The sequence below is a fragment of the Hippopotamus amphibius genome, chromosome 13, assembly GCF_030028045.1.
Source record: "Hippopotamus amphibius kiboko isolate mHipAmp2 chromosome 13, mHipAmp2.hap2, whole genome shotgun sequence".
Taxonomy (NCBI): Eukaryota; Metazoa; Chordata; class Mammalia; order Artiodactyla; family Hippopotamidae; genus Hippopotamus; species Hippopotamus amphibius.
The window spans coordinates 60302751-60327265 of record NC_080198.1 but is presented as its reverse complement, the minus strand read 5'-3'; the positions used below and the strand labels follow the sequence as shown (position 1 = coordinate 60327265).

General features: G+C 35.8%; 2 protein-coding genes across 7 annotated transcripts in view; one reads left to right on the top strand and one right to left on the bottom strand.

Annotated features, from left to right (window-relative positions):
* SCLT1 (sodium channel and clathrin linker 1) overlaps positions 1 to 5138 on the bottom strand; it is a 244069-nt gene extending 238931 nt beyond the window's left edge. For 4 of the 5 annotated variants that reach the window (XM_057705959.1, XM_057705958.1, XM_057705962.1 and 1 more), the window contains exon 1: positions 4446 to 4522. In XM_057705959.1, coding sequence (XP_057561942.1) covers positions 4446 to 4482 — 37 coding nt within the window. In that variant the 5' untranslated portion in view covers positions 4483 to 4522. Of the gene's footprint in view, positions 1 to 4445; positions 4523 to 4639 lie in introns of those variants that run through there. The other variant, XM_057705960.1, reaches the window with a different exon arrangement.
* Positions 5139 to 5290: 152 nt separating this feature from the next.
* C13H4orf33 (chromosome 13 C4orf33 homolog) lies at positions 5291 to 23230 on the top strand. Of its 2 annotated transcripts, XM_057706858.1 has the most exons (8): positions 5291 to 5648; positions 6992 to 7129; positions 9850 to 10002; positions 14982 to 15171; positions 17803 to 17863; positions 20180 to 20231; positions 20365 to 20564; positions 22471 to 23230. In XM_057706858.1, the coding sequence occupies exons 2-8, from the start codon at positions 7106 to 7108 to the stop codon at positions 22574 to 22576; spliced, it is 786 nt and encodes a 261-aa protein (XP_057562841.1). In that variant the 5' UTR covers positions 5291 to 5648; positions 6992 to 7105; the 3' UTR covers positions 22577 to 23230. The 2 variants fall into 2 exon arrangements, with proteins under 2 accessions (XP_057562841.1, XP_057562840.1); XM_057706857.1 differs by lacking the exon at positions 5291 to 5648 and having other exon boundaries at positions 6308 to 7129.
* Positions 23231 to 24515: the final 1285 nt, after the last annotated feature.

Sequence of the window (24515 nt, the reverse complement as noted above, 5' to 3'; positions counted from 1 at the left end):
GAATTATAGTTTGATAATTAGTTTTCATATACAACACAAAAAGCACAATCTGTGAAAGAAAAAATATTGATAATGTGGGCTTTATTAAATTTAAACTGTTTACTCTGTGAGGGACAATGGTCAAAGAATGAAAAGACATGCCCCTGACTATGAGAATATATTTTCAAAACATGTAACTGAAGAAAGATTTGCATGCAAAATATTCAAAGAAATAGAAGAAACCCACCATAAGAAAACAAACATCCCAAATCAAAACAAATAGGGCGATATGAGTAGACACCTTACAGAATAATATATATAGATGGGAAATAAGCATGTACAAGTTGATCAACAATGGGGAATGATTGGAAAATGATAAGCACTGTGCATCAAGGAAAAGCAAATTAAGTAACAATGAGATGCCCTACCCACAAAAATTAAAATTAAAAATTAAGTAAAATATATTAATATTATTTATATTATATATTATAATATTAAATAAATAAATAAAATATAGGTAGAAATGCAATGAGAATAGCTAATATTTTGCGAAAGAACAGTGGGGGAGGGGGGAGACTTGTTCCATCAGACATCAAGATTTATTATAAAGCTACAGGCATTTAGACTGTGTGATAGTCATATAAGAATAAACAAAATTGACCAATGGAAGAGAATTCAGGATCCAGAAGTGTACTCATGTATATATATGAGCACTTGGATTGTGATCAAAGGGGTACTCCACAGCAGTGAGGGGGGAAGGACAATCTTTTTGTAAGTGGTTCTAGGTCAGCTAGATATACTCATGGAAAAGAACAAAATGTCATCCATAAAAATCAATTCTATGTGAAATGAAGATTTAACTGTGAATGCCAAAACAACAAATTCTAAAAGAGAACAAAAAGAATGTCTTTATAGCCTTAAGATAGGGAAAGATTTTTTTAATCAAAACACAAAAAGCACTAATCATAAAAGAAAAAATGACAAACTGGACTACATTAAAATTAAGACTTCCGTTCATCAAAAAGAGACTGTTAAGAGAGTAAAAATGCAAGCCACAAACATGGAGAAGGTATTTCCAACATCTATAACTGGCAACGGCTTATTTCTAGAATATACAAAGAACTTCTACCAATTAAAAAGCAGACAATCAATCCTATAAGCAAAGTGGTAAAAAGACTTGAATGAGAACTTCACAAAAAGGTTACCCAGGTGGCCAATAAACACAGAAAAGCTGTCAACCTCATTAGACATCAGGAAAATACAAATTAAAATTATAATAAAATAAAGAGCTAAGATTAAAAGGCAAATGTTGGTGACAATGCGTGATAAAGAAAACTCCCATACACTGCTGGTGGGAGTGTAAATTAGTAGAACTTTAAACACACATAATTCCTAGGAATATACCCAACCAAAATGTGTGCACTTGAGCTCCAAGGGCTATGACAAAAAATGTTGATAACAGCATTATTCTCAATGGTGCCCAAACTGGAAACAACTGCAAGTAACTATCAAAAGAAGAATGCATAAAAGTGATAAATTTATAAACTAGAATATTTTATACAACGAAAATGAGCACACTACATCTACAGGCAAGAGTATGAAAAATCTCAAAAATGTAATATTAAATTAAAGAAGCCAAACACTGAAGGACACATGGTTTAAGATTCCGCTTATATAAATTTCAAACATAGGCAAACAGTTTTTACAGTGTAAAATTAAAGATATTGGTAAAATTGAAATTTTACTAATTAAAATTAAAAGATTTTAAAATCTTTAAAATTAAAGATATTAACTATGTACACAAATAAAATATATGTATATAAAATATACACACACAAAATGTATACATTCTACACAGTTAACTTCAGATAATGGTTTCTTCCTTGAAAGCACACATAATTTAGGGGAGAAAGATGTGATTCTGATAAAGGAATAAGTAATAATAAAGGATTAATAACTTATCTCCAGGTTGATTGAAGGAATAAATTCTCTTTAAATTTTCAGAAAAAAATTTAAGAAGGTGTCTTTATGATCTCAGGATCACAGAAGATTTCTTAAACAGACAAGCATTTCTGACTGAAAGGAAAATGTATGAATAGACTACATTAGAAATAACAACTTGGATATCACAAGAAATGTCATGAATTTAATGACTAGCCCAGCCACTGGAAGGGAGAATACATTTTTATAATGTAATGAAGAGTTGGTTACCATACACAATTTTAAAATTTCTTTTACAAACAAAATTTCTCAACATGTTTCGTAGATTTGAATGTAAAACCTAAAACTACAAAACTTCTAGAAGACCACATAGAAGATAATCTTTGCAGCCTTGAGTAAGGCAATGATTTCTTAGATATAACACATCCATAAAAGAACAAATTGATGAATTGAACTTCATCAAAATTAAAAACTTCTGCTCTGTGAAAGACACTCTTAAGAGAATGAAAAGAAAAAAAGGGTCCATCCCCACTGGTCATCACACCCATCACAAGAATGAATTCTTCATTCTTCAGTTTGATATACAAGTCCCTCTTTGAACAGGTCCCTAAGGACTATCAGATCTCCCTTCTCAGACAGAGGTACAAGAATGGTGTACTGTGAATATGCTAGAACAAATGAAAGGAGGTTCAAAATCAATAGAAGTCAATGAAGAGAAGGTCAGGGGTAGGTGAAAGAAGGGCAAGCTTTCTATAATTTACCTGAACTGGTGTTTAGCTGGTCAACAAATGGGGTCACTTACCAGCTATAACTGGCATGTGAGGTCCATTTAAAGAAAAAAAGGGGAGGTGCATAGACATCCAACACTCATTTTCATCTCTTCATGCAAACCCTACCATTCCATGCTCCAATTTCCTGAATAAGCAGTGATTTCAAGCTTCTGAGGCCTTTGCTTCTTCTGCTCCCTCTGTCTGAGGATTCCCTTCTTCCCATATACTTGTCTTCTGGTGAACTACCACTCACTTATCAAGAAACAATTTACTATGCTTCTATCGTTCTCTCTGGTATTTGGACTTCAGTATTATTTAGGAATTCTGGCTGGTGCATTCCTCTAAAACTCAGAGTTTATGAGTGCCTCAGGAACTCTCCCCACCCCAACCAAACTCCTCAACACCAATTTTTGTCACACACCACTCAGACGGTGGCCAGCTAGTCCTCCTTACAAGGTGAGGGGTATTCCCACTTCAAACCTAAGAAATGATGCTAACGTTATAGTATCGTTACAGTGTCATTAATGATTTTAGATGACACAAACTGTGCACTTAAAACGTGCTAGGCACCATGCTAAGTGCTCTATTTCCATCATCTCATTAAATCCTCAAATGACCCCATGAGGGTTACTGTGCTATTATACCCATTTTACAAATGAGAAAATTGAGGCATAGAGAATCTAAGTAACCTGCCCAAGGTCAAAGACCTAGAAAGAGAGCTACAATATGAGCCCAGACAGACTGAATCCAGAGGCTGAGTTCTCAACCACTCGTCTATGCTGCTTCCGAAATGGAATGAACCACTTTTTTTTTTTTCTACTTTCCCTGCTGCTCAAGCAAGCCAAAAACCTGAGCTGCCCTGTACCTCTTTCCTCCAAATCCCTTCATCTCAATCTCACCGTACATACCTTAGTTCATTTCTTACCTGGACAATGACAGCAATCACCTAACTGCACTCTCCTATAATGCACGTTCCTCAGAACAGCCAACTGTGCTTTTCAAAGAAATCACAACCTGATCTGATTACTCTCAACTGAATTCCTTTCAGTAATTCCTATAATCTGTGCAATGGTCCAAACTCCCAAACACACAGCAGACAAGGCCCTTCACCATTTAACCGAATTCTCCCCTTTCAGCTCCACTTGCCATTTCCCTGTATACACCACATTCCATTCAAACCAACCTTCTTCAAAGTTTTTAACAAAGCATATTCCTAACCCCTTCAATGTTGTAAAGACTGTTCGACTCCACCAAACAGTTCTTTATCTAGTAAATTTATATTAGTACTTCAAGTTTCAGCCCAAATGGCAACTTCCCTGACCACAGTAAATTATAACCCTGTAATAGTTAATATTTGTTTAGCACTATGCCAGATACTATTTGAAATCCTATACACGTTAACAGTCATTTCATCATTCGAACTACACTGTGAGGAAACCAAAGCAAAAGAGTTGGCCGGTGCTGCCACTTCAGTGTATTTACGGAATTTATAGACTTCTCAAATGAAATTCTTGGAGGGTAGAACAGTCCTCCTCATCTTTGTAGTAGCTATGCTTGTACAGCGCCTGGCACATAACAGAAACAGGAGGAGCTCAATACACATCTTTTGAACAAATGGCCAGAGCTGTGCCTCTAGGTTCTAACTGCAGGCTTGGAAACTCTTCCTGGCCATTAGCCCTCTAATTTCTCCGGAGCATGCGAGGAGCATGGCAAACATGCATGTAGCAGAGTCCCACGTAAGCCTAAGGAACCTACCAATATTTACCGAACGGTTCTGCTGAAGTGTGTACATATCCTCATATATACCATCAAGCTTTTTCTGCAGCTAACTTCTTTTAAGTTTTTACAGATTTCCACGCAGCCCAACAGGCATTCAGAAAATATCAGTCAACGATGACGACGTTAAACATTACACATAAGAATTCTCCATAAAGGAATGTGGAGCTTACTTTGATCTCGCAGAAAGTCGATTTCTGTGGCCATTTAGATACAATCTGTCTGGCGCTTTCACCACCTTTACTTTTCTTAAAAAGACACAAAGCTCGCCGTGCGGGAAAGCAAAACTAAGGCAACGCTTCGGAGATTGTCTAGCACTCGAGCGGTGTCATCAGCATCCCACTCACGCAGCGTCAACAACCCCGCCGCGCCTCCTTCTCCCGAGTCCCAGCCGAGTCCCTCGCTCAAGCGAGACACCAGCTTACAGGTTAGTCGGGGACCCGCCAAGTGAGTTCTGTTCCACGTTCACCCGAATCCCAGCCAGGTGGGACCAGGGATACACAGGCGTCCCGCGGGTCACTCGCGGTCGTGTCGGGCCACTCAGGAGAGCGCCGAGAGAGCTGGCGGGCAGCCGGGTGGCGGCTTCCTTGGCGGAGCGGGGAGCGACTCCAGGACGGCCGAGAAGCCCCTGGCCAGCACCGGAAGTCCACTCGGCCCGCCCTGCGACTTTGAAACCGGTGCCCCAGACCGCTCCTTGGAGACGGTGACGCCGCCTGCGTCATCACGCGGGCGTCAGCGCTTACGTCATCGCGCTTCCTGGAGTTCTCTCACGCTATTGGTTGTCTGTCAAGCGTTGGGCGGAGCCATGGGAACCTGGATGACAGCTGGCTGAGCCACCTGTGTGGCGGCGGACGAGCTGGTGGGCCTGTATTTTAGGATAACGGGGCCCAGCGGGGTTTTTTGGTTTTTGGTTTTTTTCGCTTTTATTCCTTTTTTAAAAGGAACTCCCCCCCCAAAATGTAAACATAGGTGGGGCATTAAACACATATTTTAAATGCCCCCCTTATCTTTGTTACCTAACACTTCTGGGCTGGGGGTACCCGCTGGCCAAAGCATATGGTTGGAAAGCACATAGGTTTCTGCGTCTGGGGACTGAAACCAGGCTGGCGTCTTCAGAGTCTACCTCCAAAGCTGTGCCTCTGGAGGATTCTGGGTATGAATTTGGTCATCTCCAGAAACTAAGTACGTGGGTCGTTGGAAAAAGGACACAGCTGTTGTCCATATAGTTAACTGTGTGGCAATAAGGGATGTAGTTAGAAGTACTCCAAAGATCCTGCAAATTCAGCAGTTATTTCTTTAGAAATAACTTTGCTTCCTCAAAAAAGAAGGAAAGACAAATTTACATTTTTTGCAAGAAAAAATTGTTAAAACTTTCCATTTGTAGGCAGATTACGATCTCCATTTTTTAAAAAAAAAGATTTTGTCTAGATTTAAACCTCACCATTTTTTTTAACAGTTAACATTAGAGAAAATCTCAATCCCAGCAATAAAAACGTTAACTTGAAGCCAGCCACCAGCTTTAGTGCTTTTTAATCAAATATGTGTTTTTATGGGTTGAGGTAAAGTTTCTGAATAGACATGTCATAGATGTAGCTCGATTTAGCTTCCTCTTTAACAGTTTAAGAAGTTTTTGTTGTACTCACACTGTTATATAAACAAAGTAATGTTAGCAGAATGTATTGATTTTTAATGCGTCCAGCTGTATCCAATTAGGTATTTGAAGTCCTGTTATGGGTTTTCTCCATACTCGCTATTAAGAGAGTGAGATGGTCCCTTCCTCTAAAGACTGGTTGTTAAATATGGAGGCATATCTAATAACTATAGAAACTTTAGTTTGAGTTACTAAAGATTGAACTTGATCTGGTTTTTAGTGGCCATGAAGTTAACACAAAAATTTGTTGGAAGGAGAAATTGAAAGTGCAAATTCCAACTCTTTTCCAAAGCTCAGTGTATGGCTTTTTCTTCAGGAATGTCTCTCTGATTGCCCAACGACTTGTTTGGCTCTTCTCCTACATTTGAACCTTGCATACTGTCATAGGGTGATTTAACTTGGCACCAAGCAATTAGTATAAACTCAACTCTGCATTTACATTAGAAGTTGATAAGATATTCGTGTGGGTGAAAGCAAACAGTACTTTCTGGATGTAAATGATGAGGTGGTCTTTACGTTGCAAAAATTAAATATCTGAAATTGGAGTTTTTATCTCTGTACTTGAATTGTTTGGCCTAGATGGTCAAGGCCAATACAAATTATATATTTTTTGAGTTTTGAGGTGTGGTGGTTTGTTTTGGGGGTTTTTTGTTTGCTTTTGGTTACAAGATTTTTACTGGTTGAATTTTAATGAAGTATTTTCAAAATAATTTTCATCTGTAAGAAAAAAAATTGCTATGATTTCACTTATCTTTAAAGTATGTTTGTCTTTCTTAAAGCTTCCCTTCTGTTCTCTACCCACACACCCCAAGGTAGGTGATTCCTTTGTACTTACTTTGTGCTTCTTCCTGCAGTGTCTATCATTGTTTTGTAGTTTGACTCCAGGCTCCATCATAGTACTTGGAACACGAGCACTCAAGTATCTGATGAAGGAATTAAAGAATGTGTGTACATAGAAAGCATCTATTACTGTAATTGAGTACAAGGAATGAGAAGGAGAGAAAAGTACTTGGTATGTGTTTAACCATTATCTAGTCACTAATTCATGTTTTTTATATTAGATATATTTCTGCAATAAGGAAAGCCCTTAAAATTAATAGATTTTTACTAATATTAATTTATGCAGTAAATTAACATTGCGCATCAAGTACTGTGGGGAAAGCATCATGAAGGACACAAAGTTGGAAATTTAAGCGAGGTTCAAAACTTTTTAATGTTGTCTGATATTAAATGCCATAAAAAGTGATTTTGAAAAAAGTCTTAATTATGTTTATTTGACAAACCAAGAGAAGGATGGCCTAGAAATTCAATCTCTCTTTTTAAGCTTGTCTTTTTTATTATAATTATTATAGTAAAAAACACATAACATGAAATCTACTCTTAATTTTTAAAGTGTCAAGCATAGTATTGTTAACTACATGCACAGTGCTGTACAGCGAATCTCTAGAACTGTTTCATCTTGCATGACCAAAACTCTGTACCTATGGAACAACACCCCCCAATTTCCCTCTCCCACCACAAGTGATTTTTATAAAACAAAAATAATCATTCTTTATTCTTGCCCTGTCACTGGGTTCATCAGTACCATTTTTTTTAGATTCCATGCATATGAGTTAGCACACGGTATTTGTTTTTCTCTTTCTGGCTTACTTTGCTCTGTATGACAGACTCTAGGTCCATCCACCTCACTACAAATAACTTCATTTCATTCCTTTTTATGTCTGTTTTACAGTTGGTAGTGTATATATGTCTATGCTACTCTCTCACTTCGTCCCAGCTTCCCCTTTGCCCCACCCCCAAAACCCCATGTCCTCCAGTCCAGTCTCTGCATCTGCATCCTTATTCTTGCCCTGTCACTGGGTTCATCACTACCATTTTTTTTAGATTCCGTATATATGAGTTAGCATACGGTATTTGTTTTTCTCTTTCTGGCTTACTTTACTCTGTATGACAGTCTCTAGGTCTATCTACCTCATTGCATATAGCTCCATTTCATTCCTTTTTATGGTTGAGTAACATTCCATTGTATATATGTGCCACGTCTTCTTTATCCATTCATCTGTTGATGGGCATTTAGGTTGCTTCCATGTCCTGGCTATTGTAAATAGTGCTGCAGTGAACATTATGGTACATATTACTTTTTGGATTATGGTTTTCTCAGGGTATATGCCCAGGAGTGGGATTGCTGGGTCATACAGTAGTTCTATTTTTAGTTTTTTAAGGAACCTCCATACTGTTGCAGATGTAGAGAACGGACTTGAGGACACAGGGCGGGGGTGAAGGGGAAGCCAGGACGAAGTGAGAGAGTAGCATTCACATATATACACTACCAGTGTAAAATAGCTAGTGGGAAGCTGCTGCATAACACAGGGAGGTCAGCTCGATGATGGGTGATGACTTAGAGGCCTGCGATAGGGAAGGTGGGAAGGGGTCAAAGGAGGGAGGGGATGTGGGGATATATGTGTAAATACAGCTGATTCACTTTGTTGTACAGCAAAACTGGCACAACAGTGTAAAGCAATTATATTCCAATAAAGAGCTTTAAAAAAAATCGTTTTGGGAAAACAAACACAAAAGCTGGTTTCCCCCAAGAAAGTTTTTTAAAGTATGTTATAACCAAAATATATTTAGGCTGAATGATGTGAAATTCTTGATTCTTTCCAAAATTTCCTATGGCTTAGCTTAATATTTTAACTGAAAATATTTGAATAATGGCAACACCCCAATGTAATATCTGCTCTTGCAGATCGGGAGAAAATCATAGTGACTTAAACATGTAGAATATGCACACTCTTCTCAGTAGCTATGATACTCAGGTGTAGTGACTCCTTGCTGAATTAAACCCACAGATCCTATTAAAGTTTTGGTAACTCTCAGCAACCAAAATACAGAACAGTTCTATCATTTGGAAATATTGTAAATCTGTAAATTATTACCTTTTTTGTGAGAAGTTGAAAACTTTATACATGATTTTGTTATTAATTTATTATCCTATATAGAAACAATAATTTCACATTGCCTTGAGTGAAAGAGACACTAAGAAAATAGGCTGATAAATGCTGAAACTGCTGATAGTTAAGACTGAACCAACCAGAACCATATCTCTAGAGCACTTAACCATATTTTATGATATTAAGGGTCAGTTAGACTATCCTGCCTCATTGTCTAGTTTTCTATAAGAAAACCACCTCAGAAACATATAATTTTAATGATTTGGACAGGAGACTGTTTTCTTTAGGGAAACCTATATACTTTAATATTAATAGCTAATTTTTTTAGTACTTACTATGCCCTAGGCACTGTTCTAAATGCTTTATAGATATAAACCCTTTTAATCCTCACAAAACCTTGTAAGGTAGTTGCTATTTTTAAATCCCTTTCACAATAACTTGCCGATGATCACAGTTGGAAAGTGCCTAAAATTCAGTTCGAACCCAGGCAGTCTGGTCCCAATGTTAGAATCATTAACCATTATGTTTATACCTTCCAGTAGTATAATATGATTTACAGCAAGGATAATATTATTTACAGCTAGTGTAATATAATTTAGATTTTGCTTATATAGCCAGTTAGCCTTTAGTTACATTAAGTGAATTGCTGCTGTACATGTTCTATTGTAATCTTAATGAGTTATAGTTGATTTTTAAATTGTGCAACAATTTTAAATATTGCTGAGGTACCCTTTCTTCTCCTTTTACAAAACCGCTCAAACTTCTGTGGAACGATTGAAAGTCTTCAGATGTTCCCAGGTGGTCCTTCAACAGGTGTCCGTGCGTCAGTCCGCCAAGCCCCTCCCCCAGGGCGTTGGGGGCAGCGGGGTGGAGCCGGAGGTCCTTCGACCGCGGCTGCAGGGAGCGAGCCAGAGTCCGACTGCGAAGACTGCGGGTGTGTGCTCTCTTCATGTTATGCTTTCTCCACTGCCATTCCTCCCGCCTTCTCCCAGTCTTGTTGGCTTTTTCGCTGGCAATTTATCTTTCAGCTGCTGCTTCTGGCGGCACAGTTTCCTCCCACTTTCGGGCTGACTTCCTCATTTCTCTGTTCCTGTCGTAAATGGACGGGAAAGCGGGGCGTGGGGGGAGGGGGGAGGATGCAAACTGAAAAGAAAAAAAAAATTATTGTAGAAAAGTGAAAAAAAGTTCGTGAATAGATTTGGAAATTTTCCTCACAAAATGTTCTGTGGAAAAAGCACGTTTTCCATAACTTCCTTCTTTTAACCTTTGTGGATTTTTTTTTTTTTTCCTTGCTAGGCTCTTAATGCTCCGGGAATCTGTCTCCTTTCTCTTCCTTCATCTCCTTTTAAGGCCTTCCCGTAGTACAAGTAAAGCCTGAAAATACTTAAAAATTATTTTTGACTTTTTTTGATGAAAGAGTAATTTGAAGAATAGAAGTTAAAACGTGGAAAAATACAGATTAATAATAAACATTCTTTTTAAGACAGTTTACACAGCCAACATGAAAATTATATAATAGAATGGTGGTCACCTTGAATGAATGTATTCTATCAATAATATTCCTAATATTCCTTCTGACTGTTTAGAAATGTTCAGCATATATAACATAAGGGAGAAAAGAGAGTCACTATACTGTTTGAGAGATCCAGCCTTAAATTACACTTTAAAAACCATTTTTAATTATCTATTTTTGAATACTAATGCATGTCTATTATAGTATAAAATTCATGTAGATAAAAAAGTGATACAGTTAAAAGTAAATCTTGCTTCTTCAGCTGTCTCAGGCAGGTAATTCCCTCCAAAGAGGCAACCGCTGCTACTGGTTTCTTGTATATGCTTCCCAAAATAGTGTATGCGCTCACAAGCATATATGCAAATAGTCTTCCTTTTTATTAAATAAATGCATATTTCTTGCACCTTGCTTTTTTCACGTGTTACATATTAGTTTTATACAGAGAGCTGCCTCACTCTTTTTAACTGCTGTGTGGTATTCATTGTATGATACAGAGTAATTTATTTACCAGCCCTCTGCTGATGGGTATTTAAGTTGCTTACAATATTTTGTTATTCTAAACAATGTTACAGCAAATTTCTTTATAACTTAGGTCATTTGGATTATGTACAGGTGTAATAGCTCCTAGAAGTAGAATCGTTGAGTCAAAGGCTATTTGCATTTTTCATTTTGATAGATATCAAGGGATTGCCCTTGACAGAGTCTGTGCCAATTTTGCCCCAACAGCAACAAGTTGATTGTTTCTCAGGGTTCTCATTATCACAGCATTTTATCAAACTTTCTGATCCTTGAAAATCTAAGAGGAAAATAGTAAGTTTCTGTTTTAGTTTGCATTTCTATCATTATTAATGAGACGGAACATTTTGCATTTTCTGTGAGCTGGCTATTCATAGCTTTACCCATTTTTCTGTTGGGATGGTCTTTTCCTTACTGATTTCTAGGAGCCCTCTAAACATTCAAGAAATTAGTTACTTGTCTGAACTACGAGTTGCAGGTATTTTTTCCCAAACTGCCTTTGATTTTATAGTCGTGGGGTTTTTTTGGTGGAGGAAGGCAGACTTTTGCTTTTATTTTTTTAAATTTTGTATAGCCAAAGGGGATTATATTTTAAAAGCCTTTTTCTACTATAAGATCATCTTTTAAAAAACAACCCCCCTTTTTTTCTTTCTTGTTTTTATATGGCTTGATTTTTATGTTTAGATCTTTGATTCATTTAAAAGTTAGTTTGGTGTAGGGATCCAACTTTATTAAATTGAACCACAAAATGAACCAATTGATAATGGATCTGGTTGGTTAGGACACAAGACCTGCTTGATTAGCTCTGTGAGAATCATAACCAACTCCCCATAGACTTTCTTATACTTTATTTCTCCAGCACCTGCTATGGTTCCTGAAACAAAGTGAGTAGCTAATAAACCTTTGATAAACTCATCTGAAAGGAAATTTCTAGATATGATATATTATCTTAGCTATTTGCCACTGTTTTGGTATATAGAGTTGAAAGAGAATGATAGCACTAACGCAGTTGATTTCTCCTACATAAAATCTTAGAATCAAGAAATTTTAGATCCAGAGACTAGAACAGTTATTCACTCCAGAAATGAGTTCCCATTACTTACAGGCATTCTTGCTAGCGATGGGGAGAAAATAAATATGTTGTGTAGTATAAGTGCTGCGAATCAAAACAGCAATGTACGGGCAATAGAGAATGACAGGGAGTAAATGCTGCACAGATGCCCACTAGCCCAGGTCGTGAAGGACACTGACAATTGAATTGTGTCTACTTCATATGGGCACATGTGCAAACAGTGAAAATTGAAAGGTAGTGGGGGTAAAACGTTCACTATCCTAAGAGTCCCCAGGGAGTTAAAAGAAAAATCAACTGTCTCTGTCTGGGTCCGTGTTATCTTTAGATTGTAAACTGGTGGGCAGGACTATAATTTTTAGGTTGATTTTATTATAAATATTATGCAACCTTAAATTGATGTGAATGTTCTTTAAGCAAATTAACAAATGTGTTGTTCTGATAAGAAACTAAAGTCATTCTATGCAGTTAAAGCCAAAACTATATTCTGCCTTTGGACATATCAGCCATGGCACTCTTTCCTACTAGTGGAAGTCTAGCTGATATTTCTCGCAGTAATTTCCAAACAATATTCAAACAAATCTTAGGAGAAAAGAGAGAAGGAACGAGTAGAAAGACTTAGGTTATCACTACCTTATACTGTCAACAAGAGTAGTTCTGCTTTTATCATTTATCTCTTATCTGCCACTTAAGATTACATTTTGGAGTAATTTGAAGCCACACTTTGACCAGGACCCACCATGTGTGCATGGAAGTGACAGGCCATTTTTAGGAGCACATCACTACATATGGTTTAATTCCAGTCAGACGTAGAGATGATGGCCTAAAAGAACTGGGAGTTGAAAATTCCCTGATGGGAACCCACTGATTAGGATAGGGATTCCTTTAACGTGTGCAGCATTTTTTTGTGTGTATATGGTGGTTGCATGGAGAATTAGTGAATCTACCAAAACTTCCTAGTTGCTGAGTTATATTTTGTCAGGATTGTCAAGAATTGTCAAGCCCTAAGGTAGGAGCATAGCATATTGGTGCCAGAATCAGATTTAATCAGCACTTATAACATTTTGATTTATTCTTATTTCTTCCTATAGGCTGCAAGAGGGTACTAGTGTACTAAATTTGGAGTACAGGGTGATATATTTATTTTTGAAGAATGTGCCTTGATATTTCAACTAAAGAAAATAAATTTATTATTGAGGTATTTTATTCTGTGCAAGTCAGGACTAAATTCCACATAGATCAGAATATAGTCTTCTCACTCACGGAGCTTATTTCACTGGTGAAGAATATAAATTGCTGAACATAGCCTCTTCTAAAATGTTCTTAGTTGCAAATGGGTTGCAATACCACAACTATTTTTTAATTTTAGATGTTATCTATTTAAATTTGTTAACATGTAGTGAAAACTGAGAAAAGCTGCATATTTTACAAAAAGGTCTTTGGAGATCTTGAATTCTTTATGTGACACAGAGCTTATATATTTGGATCTCCCAGTGCTGGGCATATAGTAGGTACTCAGTACATATTTGTTGAAATAAATTTATTCAAGTATATTTTTATGAAGCCATCACATTGTATACCTTAAATATATATAATTTTGGTCAATTATACCTCAATGAACCTGAAAAAAATTTTAAGAAATAAATTTATTCAAAATATAAAACTTTATTACTTACAATTAAAATGACATATGAAGCAAGGAAATGCAGTCAGAGACTTCAGATGAGAGAAATTAGTCTGGAAATATCATCATTTACTAATCAAGATTATCTTTTGGACAATACATAAGGACCTAGTATAATTTGGGTGAATCCACCACTCCTAAAATAAGGTTTTCATCTGCTTGCAGATTCCTGAAATGTCTTCATCTGGGAAAGCATGGCTGACATTAGTTCAGTTTCTTGGTTCATTAGCTATTTGACTTTGGACAAGTCTGTTTCTTTGTTTGTAATGAGGATAATAATAGTTCTTCCACAAATTTTTGTAAAATTGAATGAGATAATGTTTATAAGATAATGTTTATAAGATCCAGTGTTCAACAAAATATAGTTTTATTAATATAATACCATGTCCTTCCGTTTAATCCTTAGAGTAACAACTTAAAATGCAAATACTGCTTGCGTCAGATGTACTTAGTCTATTTCAAAGTTAAATGATAGCAGAATTTGTTCCCATATTTCAATTGGAGAGAAGGGATTAACCAAGCAAGTAGTCATTTAACACTTGAAATATCAAAAATTGAAAAGGCTAAGAAAAACCATATCCTGAGGCTAGAGAATACAGTATTAAACTTTGCCTACCTTCAAATGGTTGAAGCCCCCCTTCACTCCCACCCCAAAAAGAAAAGAGTTTTAACAGGTGTTAACAGCAATGCTTGTGCTCATTTATAGAGAATCTGAAAAATCAAACTGAATTTTACTATAAAGATCTTGATTCCCAGGGGATCCAGTAGTTCATCTGTACATTTTACAATAAGACAAAGGATGGCAGATAAACGCATAGTGCTTATAGTTGTTAAGTACATGAACAATTTGCAGTGGATTTAATTACAGTTCTTAAAAATTATTTTGATACACTCTTTAGAAGGTAACTTGAGGTGGATCTAGACTTTAGGACCAACCACCTATTTTATCATAGAGTTTCATGTCCATGATTTACCATAACACAAATGGCCTCTCAGCACTGTGTTCTTGTTACTCTGCTGCCTTCCTGCCTGCTCTTTGGCTTTGAAATTTTCATTTCATTTCTTTCTAAGGGAAACATTTGTAAATTGTAAAGAGGTTTGTTTTTTTTTTAATATTTTTTTTCCCATTAGAGTCTTCAAATGGATTTTAAAATTGAACACACTTGGGATGGTTTTCCAGTGAAGCATGAGCCGGTGTTTGTCAGGCTGAATCCAGGTGACAGAGGAGTGATGATGGAAGTTACTGCTCCATTTTTCAATGATCCTCCAGCCCCACTAGGAGAACCAGGAAAGCCTTTCAATGAACTGTGGGATTATGAAGGCAAGTGGAAGTACTGTATTTTATTGCAAACATAAATCTTTTTATAATAACCTCTCATAGAACTATTATTTTATCTTGCTGTAAGGAAGTGAGTGCTTCTGAGCAACTGACATGTGCAGTTTCTGATATATCCTACCCATCTTTCACTCTGACTTTTTCTCCATTACCTATGTGACTTCAACTGTATAACTAGAACAGTGAAAAATGGCAATTACAAATCCAGATTTTTAAATTGCTGCTATATTTCCTTCTTTTACTTCTGTTACCTATTCTAAGAAGAGTTCAGCTTTCCTATTTTGTTTTTAAGTATCTTCAAATTGCCACTTTAACCTTAGAAACCTTCTTTACGGAAGCTTTGGGGTGTTTCACTTATTTTAAAAACATCATCAACTTCAACATGAAATGTGTTTATTTTATACTGGCAAGTAATCTCACACATCAAATGAAGGCTAAAAGACCTGCTGTGAAATTACAGTTTCAGGTTTGCTGTATGATCACCTTCTAATGAATCCTAATTAAGCTACCAAACTTATCTTTCTGAAATAATATTTATGATGCCATTTCCTGGATTACTAATCATTACTTTCCCTAAGATAAGGTTCAAACCCTTCCCATAAGTCCAGGGTATTCTTGAATCGAGCTATCACATTAAAGCAAAAGCTCTTGACTTCCAGAAGGCTGATAGTCTCACCATTCATGCACATTCTCACTCATGTACCTTTTCTCATTCTAGTCCCCCTGCCTTTAATGCACATAGTTCAAGATCTAATTCAGGTTTCATTTCTTCAAAGAAACCTTTGATGACTCCTCTCGTCCATACTAACATCTACTTTCTCTATACCCTCTGTAGAGTATGCATTTTATCAGTGTTAATCTATCATATGTTAAACATATGTTGTCTTTTATTGATACGGAACCTGTATATACCAGCTTTCTGTTGCTGTACACAATACTGCAAGTCATCTACTGCAGGTACTATAGACACGAAACTCAATAAGTCCTAAACTCAACTCATCCACCTCTCTCGTAAACTTGCTTCTCTCCCTAATTGCCCAATCTCAATCAATGGCACTATAATACATTGAATCACCAAATGTAGAAATGTGAGATCTCTCCAAGATATCCTCCTCTCTCACTCTCCATATTTGGATTTATTTAAGTCCTGCCAATTTCACCTCCTAAATGTTTCTGTAATTCATTATCTCTTCTTCATACTACCATCCTCACCATAGGTAAAAGACTTTAAAACGGACAATAAGACTCTCTGAATTGTTGGTGGGACTGTATCTATATCTTAGATATTTTATTACTATGAAAATAACACATGGAAAACTAGAACAAACCTAAATATCTATCAATAAAGAATTATGTGAATAAATCATAACATTCTATAGAAGAATACTATGCGGTAATTAAAAAGAATTAGGTATCTATATGCTGTAAGTTTGTGTGTGTGTGAGCAAGTTGTAAGCAGAAAATGATTCCATGTATATTTTTTTAATCTATGTAGGGAAAATAGACTGTGGAAGGACAGAAGTCTGACAGGTTGTAGAGCAAAGTGGGAAGAAAAAGATTTTGACTTTTTACTTACCAGGGTGAGTCAAAAATTATCCACACTCCGGCTGTAGAATCTACAGAAGTTTTAATATAACCGGAGTCTGGATAATTTTTGACTCACCCTTGTATATATTTGTATTGTTTTAATAATTTATAAGAAGCATGTATCACTTTCATAATGATGCAACTTTTAAAATAAACGTGCTCAGAAAATTTCAGGAAATTATAAAGAGAAATCACCCACCTATATTCCACCTGTCAGAGATACCCAGCCATAACATTTTTGCACACATTTTGCAGGCATCTCAGTGAAGGCGTATGTGCACATTTTTGTTTCACATACACTTGGTTATTGCTCTGCAGCCTACTTATCAAATATCATGGATAGCTTCCTATATTAAAAAATATCTAACTTTATGTTTTATTTTAATGACTGCATTATATTCTATTATGTGGAATACACAGGTTCCATAATTTATTTAATAGCTCTCCTATATAATAGGATATTTATTTATATAACAGGAGATAACCATTTAGACCTTTTTTTTATTTTTTTATTTTTTTTTATTTTATTTTTTTTTTGGCACACGGGCTTAGTTGCTCTGCGGCATGTGGGATATTCCTGGAGCAGGGATCGAACTCATGTCCTCTGCATTGGCAGGCAGACTCCCAACCACTGCGCCACCTAGGAAGCCCTAGACCTTTTTTTTTTGAGCAATACTTTGATGAATAGCATCTTCTTTTTTCAGTTGTGTGATTATTTCCTTCGGATAAATTCTTAGAAGAAGAATTAGCTCAGAGTCTGTGTGATAATATTCATTTCTTTACAATGTGACCAGCACTAGGCTTTATTAATGTTTTTATTTTATGCAATCTGATATGGGAAAAAATGATGATTTGTTTTCTGTGTATTTTTTCTTCCAGACAATGTCTATTTTCTTTTCCCCTTTTCCTAATGGTGATATGGCTTCAATTAAAAATAATGCATTAATTCATTTTATATTCTAAAGGTATGAACCAATTATTGTTGAAGCAAAATTAAATTTCTCAATATGTCATATCTGTTTTCAAAAGTTGTGGAAGCATTTTTCTTGAATGACATAACTGAACAGTATTTAGAAGTTGAACTTTGTCCGTAAGTATCAATATAAAATATTTTTCTAACTCATTACTACATATTTGAACACATTATTTTCTAGTTATAAATAATATGGTTATAGTAAAAGCTCACTAATTCCAGCTAACTAGGGGGAATGATAATCTGAATTAATCTGAATTATATATAATTACTTATTTTCAGGTAAACGTGTAATGTAGAATATGTACATTTTTGAAAATACTATGTTGATACTATTTTCAATTCACCAGTGTAGTTGGTTTGCTAATAAACTTGAAGGATTTTTGCAAAATGAAAAATTATTATAAAACAAACTCATTATTTACTCTGTAAATTTGCATTATTATATATTAGCTATTTAGAAATAAAGGGAAAAAAGGAAAGGGAGGCATATAGGTATAACAAATTGAACCACTCTATGAAAATATTTCTTTTAGGGGATTCTTTTAATAACTATATTACACTTTAATTTTATATATTACATAATTATGTATTCATGTATTCCTTCCTTTATTCATCATTCATTTACTGAGTGTATACTATGTCACTTTGTATTCAGTGCCAGGGATAAAAACTAAATCACAAGTGGCTTTTCCTAGACTCATTAAAAATATTAACCTTGGCGTCTCTTTGTACAAATTTAACTGGTCCTTGAGAACTCTTTATCTGGTTGGCAGTTTTTTTCCTGTAGATGTCAAAAAGTAAGTTTATGCCCACCTATTATCTAAATTATAAGAAATTTTAAGTTAATGTTTAGTAATGAAATATTTCTTTATATTGCCATTACTTATTTTAAATGACAATTAAATACTTCTTAGCACCTGTTATCTAGTAGCCTTTGTCCTTTTGTAGACCGAGCAGAGTCCCAAACAGTTGATTTAAATGAGATTTTAGATATCATTTTCTTTTCCCTTATTTTGATTTCTTGCTAATGTTACTGTGGAAAATGTAGCTGTTCGCAATTATATTTTTCAGAAGAGTAATTATATATCTTTGTTACCCTTTAACTAACATGCCAAAATCTTTTATTGAAAAAAGTGATTAATTCTCATAAACTGTAATGCAAGGTAAGAAAATTTCACTGTACACACGAGAAAGCTAAGGCAAATAGGTTTATAACTTGTCTAGAAGATAATCAAGAACTTGGATCTGCTAGAATTCTAAAGTTACATCCTTAGTTTAAATTTTGTTAGATGATAATAGATTATTTTTATAAAGTGATGACTTAACACAAGATACATCAGATAATCATATTATCTTTTGTTAGGAAACTATCAATAACTGTTATGTATAAAATTAATAAATTCTAAAAGTTTGGTTTTAGATACATTAGGACAGTTAATAATCAAGAATCATGGTTTTGCATTAGGCAATCATCTCCTGTGACAGTTAACCTCTAGGAAAGCAATTTGAATATGTTCGAATTTGCAAGAACTTTTATTGCCCTTAGGATATTTTTAAGGTTGCATAATAACAATAAAAATAAGCAGAGAACTTTTAAATGGAAAAGAATACTTGTTTTCTGTTAGACTAGTTTCTTGAAGGAAATCCTTCCTGAAAAGCTCCCAAAAGACCATCTGTGTCAAAATGTTTACATACAGTCTTTTCCAGAGACAGTAAATTTGCTTCTTGTAACTATTTGAAATCCTTTGATTCTTACTGACATGGATAATCCCAGTTATGCACTCTTACTAGAATTTTCTCTGGGGAATATATTGTGCTTCTCTTTGAAAATGTGACATCAGTGTCGGGACTAGCTAAGAAAGCAGGAAAACAAAACAGGCAGGTAGGGCGAGGAAAGGTATATGAGAAAATAGTTACCAAATGAAGTCTTCAGCCTGTTAAGTAGTTTTAGACAATCTGTATTTTTATTTTCTATCTTCCTAATGAGCTTCAAGACAGTTTTCTTACAGAAATAACCTTTAATAAACTCGTTGGATTTTGACCTGAAAATTGGTGCCAACTTCCCCTAGGATACTTTGTTTCAAAATCAGTTTTATTATGAACTCCAGATACCCTGGCTGTTTTTCTTACTTTACATCATTTAACCATATGAAGTATTTCATGTTAATTTCTTATTTAAAGAATACAAAAAGCAGTCTGAACATGAGTAGCTTTATGCATTTGACGGCAATTGCTTGGGAAGTGTTAAACTCAAAGAAGCCATTTCTGAGTAACTGAACATGCTAGCTCTCCTTGTAATTATCCAATAGTCATAATGCATCTTTTAATTATTTGGAAATTTAGTTACAAGCACACACGTGGCAGATGTGAAGGATAATGAAGATACTAATGTTTGTTTCAAACACTCATGAAGAATTTTAATTTTGACAGGCATGGACAGCATTTGGTGCTTTTACTCTCTGGGAGAAGAAATGTGTGGAAAGTAAGTAAATAAAAATATGACACAAAATCCTTAAGTGTACAAGATAAATATATATATATATGTATATATATTTTAAAATGTTTAAAGTCTAAATATGAGTTTACCTGTTGTGTTTCACATGTTGTTTCTTTAGCAAGAACTTGATCTATCATTCAAAGCATCCAGAGGAGAGACAAAATGGGAGGGCAGTGCTTATCTTCCTTGGAGTTATTTTCCACCAAATGTGACAAAATTCAATTCATTTGCAATTCATGGGTCAAACGATAAAAGAAGCTATGAAGCTCTTTACCCTGTACCTCAACATGAGCTGCAGCAAGGACAAAAACCTGATTTGTAAGTAGAAAATAAATGAAAATATGTCCCAACTGTAAGAGTTTTTAAAAATTAATTCTTGGTAGAATGGTAGTGACATTTTTTGGTCAAAGAAGGCACACGTAAGAGCACCAAGTAGAGTCCTGTGTTTCCTGATGATCTTCAGTAAGTATTTGACAGACTGACTTTGGACAAACATAATCTCTGTCACGGCTGTCAGTAGAGTACTTATATTTCCATAGCAGGGTGAGAAAAGTCTTGCTTAGTGAGTATTACTACCGCTGACATAGAAGTATGGGTGCAGATTTGTTTATGATCCCTTTCCAAGCTAAATGACCAGAGGCATCTGTGTTTCCTGGTGTGAGCAAAGGGTTAATAAATTCTTCCCCCTGCTGCTTGAGAATCTGACCTTAAGTTAACTCTCTGGTTCTCTTCTCCTGGTAACCTCATAAGGATAAAAATGTCAGCTATATTTCTAGGCAGCATAGATGGGGACAGCATGGCTTTGGGATTTCCCTTTAACAGTAATGTTCCCTGTGGGGACCCTGAAAGCTATGCCTAGAGAGTTGTTGCCAGCAATACTGTCTCCTGTGGGGCAGCAGGCATGCAAGTCAGGGTATCTCCTACACTTTCTCATTTTGAGTCTGATCTCTTTGCACCAGAAGCTGTCACTTAAGGAGCATTGTAGCCCCTGGCTAGCCTTATGAATACTTCGTGGCCTGCTGCAAACACTACCCACCTAGGGAGGAAAGCCAGATGCTGTCCTGGGGCAACCTGAGAGTCCCACTCTCTAGAGTGTACTCAAGTGACCGAGGTAGTCTGGTGAGACCGCAGGTTTCGAATAGCCTGATGGAGACATCCTAGTGGGCTCTGCACCATGGTAGACTGATTATCCTGCCTTTTTACCCTTGGAAAGTGTGGCACTGTCCTCCTTCTCCCATGCCCTTCCTGTCATGCTCTTTCTCCACTCTACTTGGCTTTTTATCTCTTCTAGCCTATTCCTTTATTCTGCCTGATGCATTTTTCTCTCTTCCCCTTGCTTTTCTCCCCAGTTCTGACCCTTTCTAACCAGCCTCTTTCTCCCTTTATTTCTCTTACGCTTCACTGTTGTTTCTTAACTGCTGAATCTGGATTGACAGTTGTGACTAAAACTGGTTCAGCCTGGTCAAATGGGCAGAGTGGGACAGGAACCTAGATGTAAATCACTCAGGGCTCTCATATCAAGATAGCATGTTTCTCTGGCTCTTCACAAGCTAATGCATTTCTGTATTCAGGCTCCTTATTTATAGGTTATTGGAGGCTTACTCTAGGTAAAAGTATAATTATGCCATTGGCTAGGGCAGCGAGATTTCCTACAGAGCTGAGTTCCACTGCAGGAAATTAGCTGAACCTTTCTCTCCTCATTAAGCCACAATAGAAAGGTTCCTAATAGTTAAATGGTTTTCCTAGAAAGAAAAGAATTAGAATTAACACTCTTTTTACATAAATCTGCCTTGCTTTGGCAAAGGAGCCTATCCTTTAATCTGTTGAGCTAAAACTTTTAAAAACAATTGTTTGTATAACTGATATAAATCATATCAAATTTCGAATATGAAAACATCTGTAGGAGTATAAAATGATTTGTTTAAGGCTAGATGGAATGAGTCAGATATTGAGGGTTGATTTTTAGTTTTCCCTTCAGCTGTGAGGGAGCTATTTGCAGAATTGAAAGGAGAGTGCTTTGAGATGTGGGTGGATATTTTCAGAGCTGAATATTTGATTGCTAGAGTGAGAAAATTGTACACATAGAATACATCTTACCTTTGATATTCTTAAAATAAAATGTTGTCCTATAACAGATATGACAAAATAAATAGCCCTTCAGGACAACTTTTTCACAAATGCATAATTCCTTTCGATTCCGACCATCTTTTTCTTTGCATTTTAGCCATCGTCTGGAATACTTCAAGCCTTTCAGTTTTAACACACTGCTTGGAGAAGAGTGGAAACAACCAGAATCAGACCTGTGGCTAAAAGAGAAACCTGATGTGTAGGAGTATAGTAGATGATCATATCAATCATTTCTTCTCTATACCTTTTAAGGTAAACCAGTAATAAGTATAATCTTTTGAGATACCATGAACACATTTCAACAATAAATATTTCGTAGAGGTCAGTGAAAGTATATAGTATCTCTGTGGCAAATTGTGTATGAACTAACAAGAAAGGAGAAAGTTCATATATGCTTTTACGTATAAAGTGAAAATGTTTCTCAGAATCACTTAGTCCAGGAGCCATCATGCCAAGGGCTTCTACCGTCTGCCTTGTATCACCATCACCCCAAACATCCCAGACTCTGTCAACCAAGTTGTTATTTCTCTCCCCACTTCCCTAAACCTCAGCCAGATTATGACTGAGCATCTTGTTTGCACATTTTTGAACTCCATCATAATATGTAATAATTCTTTACTCAGAATCCTCTATCCACTCTTGAAATGAATAGAAAAAATGACGTGGTTCAGTTGAACAGGGGATGCACATCTGTTAAGGCATTATTAAAATACGCCTGCCATTTAATCAGCTATTTTTCCTGTCTTATGACTACTTTTCTTCTGTTGAAGAAAATGGAATGAAGTCGTCTTGAATTAGGGCAACGGATTCTGCTTTCATTTACAAATAAATGATGTTTTCTTCATGCTGTTAAGCAAGATGTCAGAACGTCTTCGTTTTATTTTGCAAACATCAAACACTCCTGATCCATAATTTTCAAATTTTGTTATAATTCATAGCTTGAAGCATCTAATAGATCATTTACGAACTTCTCCACCAAACCTGGTCCTTTACAACCATTCTTAACTCGGAGATTAACAGTCTTGTAGAAGAAGAACCGTTATTATTTGTACAGATACCTAGTTGCCTACCTAACGATATACTTTTTTCCTCTTCCACTTTGCTAACTCTTTTTATAACTTGAATTTTTAGGGGATTTTCTCAAAAACTACATTTTCTCATAGTCCTTTGCAGATAGAAATGGCACTACAAAACAGTTCAGGTCAATGAGATTTAAGTATACAGTGTGAGATAGGGCTTCAAGAAAAGATGCCTTACAGGTGAAAGACTCTGCTGCCATATACCTTTTGTCCTTTGCCTTCTCTATTCCTTTTTCCTGAATTGTAGAATTGATACCTGAGGTAACTTGCTAGCCCTATGGTGTTAACGAGGAGACAACTCACGGGTTGCTCAGTAGCAAGGCAAAGGAGCCTGGGTTCCAGACAGCACAGGAGAGTAACATGTCACATCTGGACTGCTACCTACAGACGTCTTTATAAAGAAAAAATATAAACTGCCTAATCTGTTTCCACAAATTTATCTGTAGATTCAAGGCAATCCCATTAAAAAAAAAAAACACAAAAAAACGAAATGCTTTTTTTTTGGTAGAAATTGACAGGTTGATTCAGGTTTTATATGGAAATGCAAAAGACCTGAAATAGCCAAAACAATTTTGAACAAGTACAAAGTTGGAGGGCTTAATACTACCTGACTTTAAGACTTACTAAGCATCAGTGATGAAGAAAATATGATCTTGGCATAGATTTAGAAAAATATATCAATGGAACAGAAGAGAGAAACCAGGAAAAGAACTACATGTAGTCAGTCGATATTTGACAAGGGGAAAGGATACTCTTTTTAACAAATTGTGTTGGAATAACTGGAAAATCATGAAAAAAAATTCACTTACCTAACAACCTACAGCAAAATTAACCTAAATGTGACTGGTAAAATGAAAAAAGTTTTAGAGAAACTCTTCACATTCTAGGGTAAACAAAGATTTTTTTCATATAGAACATAAAAGCACTAACTAAAAGGGAAAAAAATGAGAAATTGAACTTCATCAACATTTAAAATTTCTGTTCATCAAAAGCTTCCATTAAGAAAATGAAGAGGCAGGCCAGCAACTCCTGGGTATACATATCTTAAAAAAAAATTAAAACA

Coding starts and splice junctions, on each gene's coding strand:
- C13H4orf33 (XM_057706858.1), top strand. CDS start 7,106: ATGAGAAGGAGAGAAAAGTACTTG. Junction 10,003..14,981: donor TCCGACTGCGAAGACTGCGG/GTGTGTGCTCTC, acceptor TTTTCCCATTAG/AGTCTTCAAATGGATTTTAA. Junction 20,565..22,470: donor CAAGGACAAAAACCTGATTT/GTAAGTAGAAAA, acceptor TTTGCATTTTAG/CCATCGTCTGGAATACTTCA.